This window comes from Calcarisporiella thermophila (assembly GCF_041956535.1).
Source record: "Calcarisporiella thermophila strain CBS 279.70 unplaced genomic scaffold VTP21scaffold_6, whole genome shotgun sequence".
NCBI lineage: Eukaryota > Fungi > Calcarisporiellomycota > Calcarisporiellomycetes > Calcarisporiellales > Calcarisporiellaceae > Calcarisporiella > Calcarisporiella thermophila.
This window is the reverse complement of record NW_027192196.1, coordinates 1,148,598-1,162,605: the sequence shown is the minus strand read 5'-3', so window position 1 is coordinate 1,162,605 and position 14,008 is coordinate 1,148,598. Positions and strand designations below refer to the sequence as shown.

Below are 14,008 nucleotides of genomic sequence, written 5' to 3'. Positions count from 1 at the left end.
GAGGAGTCTACAAATTATAGTGAAATTGTTGAAAAATTATAGGGAATCGCGAACCTCCTCCACCTTTTCTACATGCTCCTATTCGTTTTCTAGCAGTTTTCACCAGACGGGTTTTTTGTAGGGGCTGTGATTTTTTAACAGGAGTGTGCATAGGGAATCATGATCTATCATCCTCATAATTTCCTGATATTTTATTTAATTTTTTTTTTCCAAACACTTATCCATTTAAACATCCCTATAAAATGTCATCAAAATTAAATGAAATATCAGGATACTATAAGGAGAGCGAAGTGATCCCCATGCTTTCCACGTTATTCTCCTAGATGGGAACCTGATCTACTTAATGATGATATGGGAGCCACTGTGTCCTCAAAGAGGCACACAGTATCCACCGCGCATGCAAATCAATAGTCCAAATATCTGAAGTAAGTGCTCAGATCGAGATGGATAGTAATATTTAAGCTCTATATAGCTGCAATCTTTATTGCATCTAAATCTATTCTAGTATATATTCCACTTTCATATCCAATTGCCAAAAAATCCAACATAGGCGAATTTCGCAAGCTCGATCATCAAAGAATAACCTACAATAATAGACACTAAAAACAAATAATAAATTGGAGGAACTGGATGTAACACCACCAGCGAACCTAACGGGATATATGGGAGAATAATGCTAAAGATACACATAAATAAGGACATTACGCACACGTGCCAAGAAGCCATGCTCTGTATAAATGGAATTTTTCTGGTACGTAATAAATGTATCATGAGAATTTGAGTAAGAAAATTCTCAAGGAACCAGGCTGATTGAAATACATGGTAGTCGTCTTTTTTGCTCTGGATGCAAAAATAAAACCAAAGTGACAAAAAAAGTGGCGATGTCGCATAAAGAGTTGAGTGGCCCTATGCAAATCATGAAAAACGATAAATTTCGGATGCTCCAAGTTCGAGGCTTGCGAATCAACTCCGGGTCTACGCTGTCCCAAGGGAAAAAAATCTGCGAGATGTCAAAAAGAAGATTTTGCACAAGGATTTGAAGGGGCTCCATTGGGAGAAAAGGAAGCCATGGTGCAGCAATGAGGAGAGAAAAGGCATTACCGAAGTTTCCGACTATATATATATATTTGGAGGTGTTGACCTGCGTGATACGACCCTGAACCACCCCATCAGCCAATATGCTTAGATCCTTTTCTGCCATGACAATACCTGCAGATTCTTTGGCAACGCTAGTACCTGAATCGACAGATATACCCACATCTGAACCATGTAGAGCTAACGCATCATTAACTCCATCCCCTAAGTATCCTACTATATTGCCGTTATTACGCAGAGTGTCTACAATTTTTAATTTTTGGAGGGGTGTAAGCTTGGCAAAAATCTGGCATCTTTCGACAGTCTGCTTATAATCCTCTGGAGAGAGCTGGTTTAACTCATGCCCGGAAACGTAGCTGTCTTCTTCAGCTATAATGCCAACCTCGCTACATATTTTTCGGGCAATGGATAGTGAATCACCCGTTAGAATTTTGATGTTTATACTATTGTCATGAAGCTTGTTGAGTGCATGGAGTGCTGATTGCTTCGGAGGATCGAGGAAGGCAAGAAAGCCATTTAAAACCATAGCTCTTTCATCCAAGCCGATAAGGTTTCCAGAAAATTCTTCCATCTGTCTTGAAGCTACCGCAATCACCCGTAATCCCTCCTTGTTTAACTCATTGCCCATACTCAAAAGATTCTCGCGTATCTCATCAGAAATTTCTTTCACTTTAATCCCATCTATATAGTAGCTTGTACACACACTAAGTATCTCTTCAACGGCATCTTTCATTACCAGTAATGGTTTCTCATTGGAATCGTATTTGCTTAGAAGTACTGACATACGACGCCGAACGAAGTCAATTGGAATTTCATCGAGCTTGATCCATCCCCTCTCGGATATATTTCCTTGACCAAATTCATGAGAGTACTTTAATATAGCCTGATCTATATGACTTCGCAGTCCAGCCTGGAAGTAAGCTACTAAATATGCGTATTTTAAAACATGATCTGGCGACGATTTGTTTTGAGCATCCATAAATTTAACTAGAGAGACTATATCTGCAGTTAAAGTGCCCGTTTTGTCACAACACAATACATTTCTATAGTATAATTAGAATATATTGATTAGTCTCTTCTCATATATTTAAAATATAGATATAAATATCCCTGCCTATATTCAGTCTTACTTACATAGCTGCAAAATTTTGAATCGCATCCAAGTTTTTAACAATGAGTTTTTTTTTCGCGAGAACCCGGGCACTCTGGGCTAAAGATGTGTTGACGATCATAGGAAGCATCTCTGGAGTTAATCCGACTGCTATACTGATACCAAAGAGTGCAGCGTCTCTCCAACTGTTTAATGATACGAGGCCAGAAATAACTACGACAACTGGAAGCATAACGAACATAAAGCCGATTAAAAGATAGGAAATCCTACGCACTGCTGTTTGAAATGCATTAATGGGACGCCGTGCAACAAGGATTCCAGCAATTGACACAAAATATGTATTGTCCCCCGTAGCAAGCACAATTGCCTTTCCATATCCACTTAGAATACTTGTTCCCATGAAGCAGATATTGTCTCGTTGAAAGAGTTCTTTATCTGACCCTCTATGATATACAACTTCAAATTTTGCCACCGGTAAGCTCTCTCCCGTAAGGATGGACTGACTAAAGACAATAAAAAAAAGAGAATTAATACCTAAGATGGCTAGAAAAAATTTATATTTTATGCAAATTTACCTAACATACAAATCCTTCGATTCAATAATGCGAACATCACCAGGGAAGGTATCTCCAGCTGAAAATACCACTATATCACCCGGGACTACACTTTTCTGATCTACCTCAATGCTTCTCACATTTTTGCCCGGTAAACTTCGTAAAACAGTTGCATGAGAATGCAATCCGCTTAGCATTTTGGAAATTGCCACAAAAGATTTGAACTCCTGCCAGATTCTTAAGCTAGTGGATAGAAAGACAACTACTAACATCACAGCAAAGGTTGGAATATCTTCTGCGGAAATACTAATTATAGCGAGCGATAACAGAAGCAGGTTAAACGGGTGCAATACAGCCATGAAAATGATCATAAATACACGCCGAGGACGATTTGATGAGAGGATATTTGGGCCATGCTGTTTTAGTCGCCTATTGGCTTCAGAGTCATTTAGACCATTTTGATCTACCCTAAATGTATCGAAAATCACGCTCTCAGGGACCTCAGAATAATGTCTTAAAAGCTTGGAGCACTTTGATTCATCTCTGGAGCCATTATTTCTAAGATTATTCTCTGTCTTACAATTAGCTATATTAAGTATGTCTATTCGATTGATAATTTAATCAACCCGAATATAAAAGTTATTAAGGAGTTACCTACTTGCATCCTCCACATTATTTCTCATTTCGATATCCTCATTATAAAATGGCAATCGTCCACGTATATTTTCTGATCTCTCAGTTAATGAGGAAGGAGATCGAATCCAATTATTATATTTAAAGATTTTTCGAAATCTATCGAGCGACATTTTTAGAGAGGAAAAAAATCACTGAGGGTCTATAGAGAAGGGAATAGGATAGAAATATTGTCGCTAAAGTTCCCGATCCACCTTCTATATATCGGGGAGAAATGAGGCTATTATAGTTTACAAAATATGCATTTGGTTGGAACAAGTTGAAATAGAGATCTAGATCATACATGAGAAACAGCAGGTTGACTGCTTTCTTCTTTTCTCTGATTCGTTAGTACGTTGAATTCAGACCTGTAAACATCTTACATGATGCCAAGAACTTTCCGGATAACCAGAGAATGTCTTAGCTTAAAATAGAGCTAAAGGTAGAATAATAATACTTATTGACACTAGTATGGATTGAAATTCTATTATTTGGCCCTTATTATTCAATATTGCTCATCTTTCAATATCACTTAATATCATAATCTTTGAGAAAAAGACTGAATACCGTGCTTGTTTTAAAACTCAGAATTACCAGACAAACAATTGTAGTAGGCCATTTTTTTTTTACAAAACAAATCATGAAAAATTCCACGCTACTTGTCTTGCTGAGTTTTTAAAACAACTCAGCAAAACAGTAGCTTAACCCCGACTAGCCCGAAGCTAGCATGTCAAAAATTTCTGGATTTCGCTTAGTAAAAAACATTGATCCATGTAATCAGCTGCTACAGCTATTCTGAGATAAGGACTAAAATTTGAAAGAAGAATTCGTTAATGAACAGAATATAATACAAAGTATGCGAGTGCCCAGCATGAAGATACGCTAACAAGTTTTGAAGACCTCAATCTTTTAATCATCTATTAAAAAGATACAAAAATTCTGGACAAGCAATAGATATCGACAAGAAATTGAACTAGTGTCACTTTTAAATTCGAGCATATTATATCTTTTTAGTTAAAAATAAATAGTCGCCTATATCAGCTATAGAGCACCACTCTACAAGTCTGCAAAATTCCAAGTTTTCAATAGTCCCTTGGAGCAACATGCTGTTTTGCTCAAACTTATTAACACAAATCATGATTTATAAATACTAACAAAGAATATGCAAAATGTTCCCGGCCATGAATCTTACTTGGTGATATTTAGGGTAATAGCTTGCTTATTCTTATAGTAAAGCATTACATAAAGCACATGCTATGTGAGAAATATTCTAAGGTCGAAATCATTCTCGGCATAACATTGCCTCTTGAATTGAATTTACCTAGAATCAAGAAAAATCAAGAAAATAGTCTGCTATCGATAAGTTATTTCGATTTTGATCAGATTTTTTCCCACACTCTCCATCAGCCCCCATTCTGTCTCTCTTTTCACGGTACAATAAGTTTTACCAACAATGACATGCTTCAATACGCTCAACGATCTCTGGTAAGCGGCCCCACCAGAGTATTCGTTCTCAATAGAGCTCTTAAGAAGTCCCATAGCCTCCGATTGCAACATCCATCTAATCTCGTCTGGATCGGATTCGTCTGGAGGAATGCCAACCCACTCTCTGACCGTGTTTGTGTCTCCAAAATTATGCAATACGTCCTTATCGATGGGCATTCTTTCAGGTGCTAAAAGAATTTCAAGCTTCTTATAGCCCGCATAGATAGCACCATTGAGAACGTGCAGTAATCGCTCTCGAAACAATCTCTCGACTTTACTTCTAAGTAGCTCCGAAGCAGTATTAATACGCTCCCCTTTCACATCTCGGACATAGTTGTTATAATTCGCATCAATAGAAGCAGAAGAAGCAGAGGATGCAATTGCTTCAGAATATGAAGGCAATCCTGCTGATGCGGTAGTGGAGAGCGTGCCAGCTAATGATTGGGATGATATACTGCTATTGGCATTTGATGAGGTTGGAGATCCGATGAAGCGTCCGCTACCATCATTTAGTTCTTTGTTGATATCCTCCTCCGTGTATTCGATGTTCATGTCGTTCAAAATTAACTCCACCACTTGACGCGAAACATCTGGTGGAATAAACACCCGACCATACCGGATATAATCAAGAACAACAGCAAATGCAGAGGAATTATGGTCTAGAAAAATCGGTTTAAGACTATTAGAATGGAGGCACTCTCTCGCCAATTTTGCCAGTTGCGAATTTGGCTGCCTAGAGAGCACTAAAGCAAGGGAGATTTCAAATGTGTGACCACCAACGTTAAACGTTACTGTTTCTCCTTCTAACATTGTTTGATATAATCTAATCAAGAAATAAATGCGAGTTTTTTTGACTAAAACATAGGCTCTTTTGGGGGGTTTAAATGTGTGGCTAAGCTTTTTCATTGTTAATCTAATTTTCTTTGGAAATTTTAATTCATCAGCCTAAGCATGAATGAAAAACCCTCCCATATGACGTAAAATACGACCCAGATAATTCCGGGATGAAAACTTGTTTCCGCTTAACCCATTAACTAAATTTCTGTTTTTCTAATAATGAATTTCTTTTTTTCCTAGCTTCAGTTTAATTGGTTGCCACACCTCTCTTTGTCACCGACATGCATCTTGTGACATCTATAGTGTCTTTAATGAAAGCAATTGGCAATGCGGAGGTGAATGGCTGTGCTACTACTCTTTCTCATATAAATATGGCGGAATAGCACCTCTCCCCGAGAAGCGACATCCCTGACTTAGTTTCCGTAATCTCCTCTCCGCTCTCTCCCGCAATGCCAAGCTTTGGTTGGTACCGAATTGCTAACGCCAATGAGTTCCTTGTTGTTACCGGTGCTGGTATTAAGGATATCAAACTCCAGCGAAAGGGCCTCATTTGGCCATGGCAACATTCCCAATCAGTTTCACTCGTGCCTCTAAATTACACCCTCGATCTCAATGTTATGTCCATCGAAAAACTCGAGTTTCTCCTCCCAGGATCTTTTACCGTCGGCCCCAAAGACGATCTTGAGTCGGTGGAACGGTATGCTCGGCTTTTGACCAACACGCCAAAAGGCGAATCCCACGTCCAGGAATTGGTACGAGGTGTTATCGAGGGTGAAGCACGTGTTCTAGCTGCGAGTATGACGATTGAAGAAATTTTCCGTGACCGTAGAAGTTTTAAGGAAAATATTGTTCGAAGCATTCAATCGGAATTAGATCAATTCGGTGAGTGAATTCTTACGTAATGAATACTACCTCTTCCGGCCACTGATTAGCACTACATCTATTTTCGATAGGCCTCTTTATTTATAATGCAAACGTACGCAATTAGATTCAATATCACAGATTTGCGAAGTGTGTTAAAATGCTAATTCATATTATATTTGATTAAAACAATGCAGATTAAGCAACTTATGGACACGAGTGGTAGTGAGTACTTTAAATATCTAAGGTATGTATTTCCAAATGGTAGAGTTTTCCCACCGTTACTTTCAACTAATTTCTGTTATGAAAATATAGGCAAAAGACACATGAAGGGGCTATCTCGCAGGCTCGTGTGGACGTTTCAGAAGCGCGAAAACGTTAGTATATACCAAATTATTACTATTCAAGAAAGATCCTGAATATTCTGTCTCTCATTAGGTGGTGAAATTGGTGAAAAACAGCGAATTGCCCAAACGAGACAGGAAACGTCAAAGATCGAAGCTGATACTGTAGCCATTGAGAACGAAAATAAGCAGGCAGTTGCAAAATCGTCTGCCTTACTGAAGATCAAAGAGGCTGAGTATAGCCGACAGGAGGAGATCGCTAGAATTGAAGCGGAGCAGGCAGCGGCTCTCCGTAAGGCAGAACTTTTGCGACATGTTCAAGAAACTCATGCTGCAGCTGAGACCGAGAGGTTGAGAGCTGAGCTAGTGGCCCGTGCCAAGGCGGAAGCCGAGGCACAAATGGAAGCAGCCAATGCTGAGCTTTACCAACAGCAAAAGAAAGCTGAGGGACAAATGGCTCTCTTCCAAACCAAGATCCAATATCTGCGGGAGATCATAGACGCCTTCCATGGGGATCATCAGGCCGCACTTCAGTACTTCATGATGGAGTCTGGCACATTTGAACGCCTTGCTAATGCCAACGCGACCGCAGTCCAGAACTTGAATCCTAAGATTACGGTTTGGAACACCGATGGATCTGGCGCTTCGGGTTCTAACCCAGTAGCCGATGTCATGAAGGTGAGATTTTAAAGAAAAGTAGCAGAGGAGAGCACTTTTTTCCTCACCTTCTGCTTCCCCTATCCCCTCCTTCCCCTCTCTCAACCTACTTACTCTGCATTATTTTTGCACTATTGCTCATCGTGTTTGAAATTTTATTTAGAATCTCCCACCACTTTTGGCTACAATTCAAGATCAAACGGGGATCTTGCCTCCTAAATGGATGGCGGATATGAGCCAAACGCAACTAAGCAAGGGAACCGGGAAATCTAACGCTAATCCATCCGACTGAACTCCTCGATTGCCTCTGTGACTTAAAGCCCCTTACCCGTTGACACGCGTGCTGTCTTAGTGAATGTTTACTCTTCAAGTAACTTCGAGTCTCCTGTTATATTATTCAGGCCAATTGCGCCAAATAGAATATACGCCTTCCCCTTGTGCACTCGATATTAATCTTTTTCATTCTTTTAGCTAGCCTTCATTCTTTTTTTTCATATCAGCTTATCTCTTTATATACTTATATTTTCTACAAAAGAAAAGAGTCCTAAAATTTATTGATTGCCAATGCCTTTCCTTTGTTGCCACTGTTTAATACGCTACTTCGATCTAGTCTAGGATTTGTTTTAATTTAAATTGTCTTGTTCTATTATTTATATTAAAATAAAAACAACTGCTGCCAATTGGATTCCATTTTATTAACATCTTTGACTAATCTAAATACTTTGTTAATTATATCGACCAAGGCAAATTTCATGATCAAATATTGGTCTATTCTCTCCCTTACTGTTTAATTTAACAATCTAATGATAATATTCGAAATGATAAACGAAATCTAGTTATTCTAATTCTGTGACACATTAAAAGTATAAACACATCAGAAATTAAATATCAATATTGATGTACTCTAAATAAAAATAAAACGAACTATGCTGCTGGACAAATTCTTCGCGGCTCATTATCCGTTTTGAGTACAGCTTCGACACAACCACCAGGTAAACCTTGATGAATCTCCTTGCCGAAATTAGCGGTGACTTTTAGCTCATTATCACCGAAGACCGTCTCTTGCACCAGTTTATCCGAGGTTGCGTAGCGGAAAGATGTCAACGGCTGGGTGGCAGCTGCCGAGTGTAGAGGCTCGAAATATTTTTGTAGCTCGGCGATCTGCGCACCGTGAGCATCCAATTCACCGTAGTTGAGGGCTAGCATCACGGGGGAATTGTAGAGCATGGCAAGCAGGACTCGTGTCGTCACCAGATCATTGAGCTTGTAGAGTGGGATTTCCCAGCGATCTAAATTAATGACTGAATCATGCAACACGGCTTCGTAGAGCGGCACCCGATACACGGGATCAAACATGGCTTTGCGCAAGAACTCAGGTAGTGTCACCGGTTTGAAAAAAAAGTCTGGCCCAGCCGGGGGATAATACTTGCCCCATATTTCACCTTGCTTTTTCCAGAATGCCCCTGCGACAACGGTTGCAGAACCATGACTGAAAGCAACAACTTCACTGGCCCAGCCGTGCACAGTCTCGGAACCAACGACAAAATTCTTTGATAATTTGCGCATTCGTTCTATACGATTTTGCCTATCCTGAAGTTGGTTCATACGGTGCTTGGGGCTGAAATCGTCCCAGAGTTCGCCAGCTGCATCCACATCGAGGAAGACACTTTTGGCGCCGTTGGCCGTTACGTTCTTTATTCGCTCGGCAATATAATGCTTTGTCGGTTCATCTTGGGCCAATGCTTGTGAGCTCAAATAGCAACCACGTTTTTTAAAGCCCTCTCTTATTTTCCCATCGAATTTGATAATGCAGCCATCTGGGTATACAGTCCCCGGCCAAATAGATGCAGTAGTATCCGACTTGGCAGGATCTTGCGCGTTGGCCCAAGAATCATACGGGCCGACAAGATATCCGGCTTCTTGAGCGACAGTCACGGCCTTACTGTTCATTAGCTCAGGACTGGCATCATAGCCTACCCACATTCGCGATATTCCAGTCTGACGAATCTTTGCAATGCCTTCATCAGTCCGCGACTGATTCCAGAGATAGGCATGAAATGCACCAATGAGCTTGCCAACCTCAGGGTTAGCTTCAATCTTTTGCTGCAACTTGTATAGTGCGTTCTGTGATATCAGGTAACGACGGTAGTCCAAACCAGCCGCCAGCGGCGAGTCATCGGTGAGTGCAAACATGACAGTGTAGTTGAGGGTTTCTGCACGATCGCTGAATTCATGTGAGAGCACGAGACGAAGCTGGCCATCTGAGACAGTCCTGCCCTTTGTTCCAATGTCGGTAGGCACAATGTAACTTACACCGCGACTACCAATGGTATATCCCCAGAAGGGCATCTCAAAACCACCTCCGCCTGTCAAATCGAATGTATCGGTGCTGTTCAAACCACCTTGCTCATAGTTCGAATTCCAAAATGGATCCCGTACGGGGATGGACAAACCAGAGCCACGTGGAATTTGCATGGTTGACGTATTCTGGTCGACTCCCGTGGTTGGCCAGGTGAGTAAAGTGTCATGCGTGCCTTGCACATTGATAACAAGTCGCCCGTCTTCGCTGGTGGCTCGTATGGTCCAGTTCTTAGACGGAAAAGACCATTGCGCTTCTCTTCCACGCACCGTTATCGGGCCTGCTTTGCCAAGGTCTTCCACTGCGGGAGCGGATACGATTATCTCTTGACCTTGGTCAGTGGTCTTTATTGACAAATTACTGGCACTCATCGAAAAAGCACCTCCTGATACTGGAATTAAAATTTGATCTTCAACCACCTGAATATTTTCTATACGATTGGAAAGGTAAGAGTTGAGATGTTTTGTCTACAAATAAATATAATGTTGCTTCAACAATTACCTCCTTGCTTATCTTCTGCCAATGCACCCCCAATCAAGGCAAAAAGGAAAAATATAAAAATACGAGCCATGAGTCGAAAACTATATGGCTATATACGGCTTAGCTGAAAGAGTGGAAATTCGATGGAATATTTTTTCCAAAATTCTCCCTCTTTATAAAGGTTCCAAAGGGAGACGCTAGGGTGATCAAATAGCAAGAAAAAATTTAGAGTTTAAATCCCCTCCTTAGTTCCACGGTAAATATATTTACAAGTTAAAAACTCACCCTTTTTTACAGGGCGTTTGATTGGGGGTCAGAAACACCTACTCGAGCTCTTTCAAAAGCAGCAACCACTCAAGTATTCAGCCTATGGGATTATTAGTTAAATCAGGTATATAAAAAATAAAGTAATGTTGATTGTTCTCTACATCATGTTCTGGAATTTAGAAATATATTTAGCTGGATCCTCAATTTCATCATGTTTACTTATGCCTATTATTAGACCTTAGCTAAATCCAATCGCTTAGCGTTAATACTATAAATAACATCCGATGCGCATAACTAATTGGACGGTTCAATCTGCAAGCTTTTACCTGGCTATCAATATACAACGGACTAATGGGATTGTAAGATAGTATCCGTCTTAATCTAAGTATTTGCCAAATAGGCCTTTGAATGCGCTAAAATTAACAATGTACTTTTGTTCCGCACACTCTAAAACGATCCGCTTAAGGAGTTATAAATATATATGATCCTTCACTATGTTTAGTATCTAAAGACGAACATAACACCAATGCACACACAATTGTTCTTTTCGATAGTAATTGAACTGATGAAATGAGTATATCACGGTTGTTAAATTTGCTAAATCTGCTTGTATTTTTTGTGAAAATATTACTTGACAATTTATTTATTGCATTGACGTATATGATTTCTGGATTCAATTTGCTTTTTCTTTGATCTTTTATTGGCCATTTAATTCATACGTGTTGATAGAGCGTATATTCAGAGATCTAATACAAAAGCTAATCTGGGGAAAATCCTGGGTTCATCGTGATAATAAATCATGATCTTGAAAAAAAGCTTGAAATCATTCTCTCCATTCTAAACACACGTTAGGGTGTTGAACTTAGTCGGGCAAGCATGGTGAAAATCAAGTAATTAAGGTGAGTTCAATATAGTTTTATATCGGAACGAACACGTTAATTAATTAGTTGATAAAAATACCAAGGATAATGAAAATTAGATGCGATGTGGCTATCTATACTAGCTGTAGTTTAATACATTCTTTGCACTACATACAGTATCTATATTTGCACAGTCCTTGTCTCGTTATCTAATTGATTTCTGGGGCTTGCCATATTGCATGAAATTTGTCTACGAGGAACACTTTTCAGCAGTAAAATGAATTATCTAACCTTTGTGGTGACTTTCGGAATTCAAGGATATCTTTTATTTGAATAACCAAATAATAATAGGCATTATTCTTATAAAGTGCTATATATTGAAGAGCCAATGTATATAAATAATATTTGGATAAAATACTGGATGGACTTTTTTTGGGAAACATTTCATACGTTCATGTTTACATACGTCATGGAGCAGCCCAGTAACCGATTATTTACCAATATCACCAGCACCGCTTTCCTGAAGGTTCATCTCGGCAACATTTGCAGGCCCCATTTATACAATCAGGGTAGCCACCGGGGCAACTGAGCCCACGACAATCCAGATATGACTGGCATGCTCCAGCATTAGATATGCATTGGATGAAGATGATCAGAACAATAGAGACGTGAATGAAATTCAGCTTAAGCATGTTGCTCCTGTATCTTTCGATTTTGAATTTTGACTCACCTAGTATCCTGGCTCGTTTTTATAGCTTGCTCAGTGCGCAGCAAAAAAACCCCCGAAAGCGGCTGTGGGGTGGGAATTCTCTATTTTAGTATAGCTAGCTTTTACCTTTCCATGGGAATTTAAATTATCTTGTTCATAGCCTTAGTGAAACGAAGAATTTTAGAACACTCAGATTAATTAAGTGAAAATAACTCCTTCTCATGCATCAAAGAGGCTCACCCGAATTTTAAGGCTCTAATCATGCGAAATTCCCTTTTTAATTATGCGGTAAGGCTATGGATATAGCTCTTTGAAAGATTTCGATTGATCCTTGCGATCTCCAAGCCTCAGCTAAGCCTGTTCTCTATAGGAGATGTTTTATGAGTGCTCGAGAGAGGAGCACTGGGAGAGGTAGTGTTTGGAGTTTTCTTTTGTTGGCAATAGACTCCTCAACACTATTATACATATTTTCTCTTAAATTGCCGATGATATTCAATTGACGTCCTCCAATATAAATATGTCACGCCAGAATATGCGGCTAATTTGACAGTTTCAGGATTTTGTGGGTGATATAGAATTTTGACATTTAATTTGCTATAATATATTTTCAGTTATAGATTCATTAGCAAAGTGGCAAATCGACTCACTGACAAAGGGTCGGTATAAAGAGCATTTGGAAAGGTGGAAATAACAATTGAAAACTACTCATATTAACATATTAGACAACTATAGTGAAACGATGACCAATTTCAGATTCCACCTTAAAGGTCAGAGAGATTATTCAGTAATCATCGTGAGAAAAAAGACAAGGGTTTATAAAGTGTGATTCTCTGGCTAAAGCCTATTTCTCATAGTGTTTTCGGAACAAAACATTGTATATATTTTGAACTATCTACTTCACGTCTACTCCCATTTGTCAGGTCTACTTGCTGTATTGGAATAAGCTACACGGAAAATCGGGATCTATGATTTCAAAGCTTTGCCCAGAACATTTAAATCCTATCTACAACTAAACAAGGGTAATTTAATAAATCTGGAATTCTTTACAACCATCTAAACGAGCTGAATTAGATATACAAATGCATGCCGCAACTTACTTTTAAACATGGGTTTATTTTCATTGGCATTTTAAGAAATTCAGCGTGTCCATGCCGGCAAATATATAAAACTCGCCAAATAAATATATTGGACTTGCTAGCAATCGGTTAAATATCTTGGAAAATAAGCAGAACATAGTTTTCGTTGAGGAAATGCAATACATGATCGAGACAATTTTGCCACTATAAATAGCGAAGGCTATTCATTAAAGGGTTTCCAATATACACATTTATTTATTCTTCAATCACTTTAAAATGCGGTTTCCAAACAGGCTCTATGCTTGGATAGGTTTACTTCTTGGCATAGGCTCCTTTAATCTTATGTATTTAGTGGGAGCCAATCACTGCGAAAACTTTCTTACGGCTGCCAAAAACGTTGGCGGTAGCTGTGGCGATTGTTTGGTGACAGCAGGATTCCATGGAAATTTATGTGCATCTCCCAGCCAAATCGGTTGCTGTGAAATGATGAAGATATATGACAAAGCGTGTCGAGCGTTTTGTAGAGATGCAATGAAACAAGCCCAAGCGCTACCCGTCATGGACTGTCTTGTCTCGTGGGCGTGTAGTAGTTCCTATAGTTGAATGGGCTCGAGTTGATAAATTTAAATGAGAACTTTTTC

The 14,008-nt window shown here is 39.4% G+C and overlaps 4 protein-coding genes across 4 annotated transcripts; 1 reads left to right on the top strand and 3 right to left on the bottom strand.

Moving 5' to 3' along the window:
• Positions 1–793: 793 nt before the first annotated feature.
• Positions 794–2,957, bottom strand: VTP21DRAFT_10227 (uncharacterized protein; the record flags this gene model as incomplete). The annotated part of the gene is made up of 3 exons (XM_069389540.1): positions 794–2,138; positions 2,230–2,709; positions 2,782–2,957. 3 exons carry the CDS (start codon positions 2,955–2,957, stop codon positions 794–796), a joined length of 2,001 nt encoding a protein of 666 aa, XP_069253953.1.
• Positions 2,958–4,785: 1,828 nt separating this feature from the next.
• On the bottom strand, positions 4,786–5,727 carry VTP21DRAFT_10226 (uncharacterized protein; the record flags this gene model as incomplete). The annotated part of the gene is made up of 1 exon (XM_069389539.1): positions 4,786–5,727. One exon carries the CDS (start codon positions 5,725–5,727, stop codon positions 4,786–4,788), a length of 942 nt encoding a protein of 313 aa, XP_069253952.1.
• Positions 5,728–6,203: 476 nt separating this feature from the next.
• Positions 6,204–7,908, top strand: VTP21DRAFT_10225 (uncharacterized protein; the record flags this gene model as incomplete). Its single annotated transcript, XM_069389538.1, has 6 exons — positions 6,204–6,636; positions 6,708–6,730; positions 6,813–6,862; positions 6,931–6,992; positions 7,054–7,637; positions 7,780–7,908. 6 exons carry the CDS (start codon positions 6,204–6,206, stop codon positions 7,906–7,908), a joined length of 1,281 nt encoding a protein of 426 aa, XP_069253951.1.
• A 632-nt stretch (positions 7,909–8,540) lies between these two features.
• On the bottom strand, positions 8,541–10,546 carry VTP21DRAFT_10224 (uncharacterized protein; the record flags this gene model as incomplete). Its single annotated transcript, XM_069389537.1, has 2 exons — positions 8,541–10,405; positions 10,477–10,546. The coding sequence occupies 2 exons, from the start codon at positions 10,544–10,546 to the stop codon at positions 8,541–8,543; spliced, it is 1,935 nt and encodes a 644-aa protein (XP_069253950.1).
• Between the last annotated feature and the right edge of the window lie 3,462 nt (positions 10,547–14,008).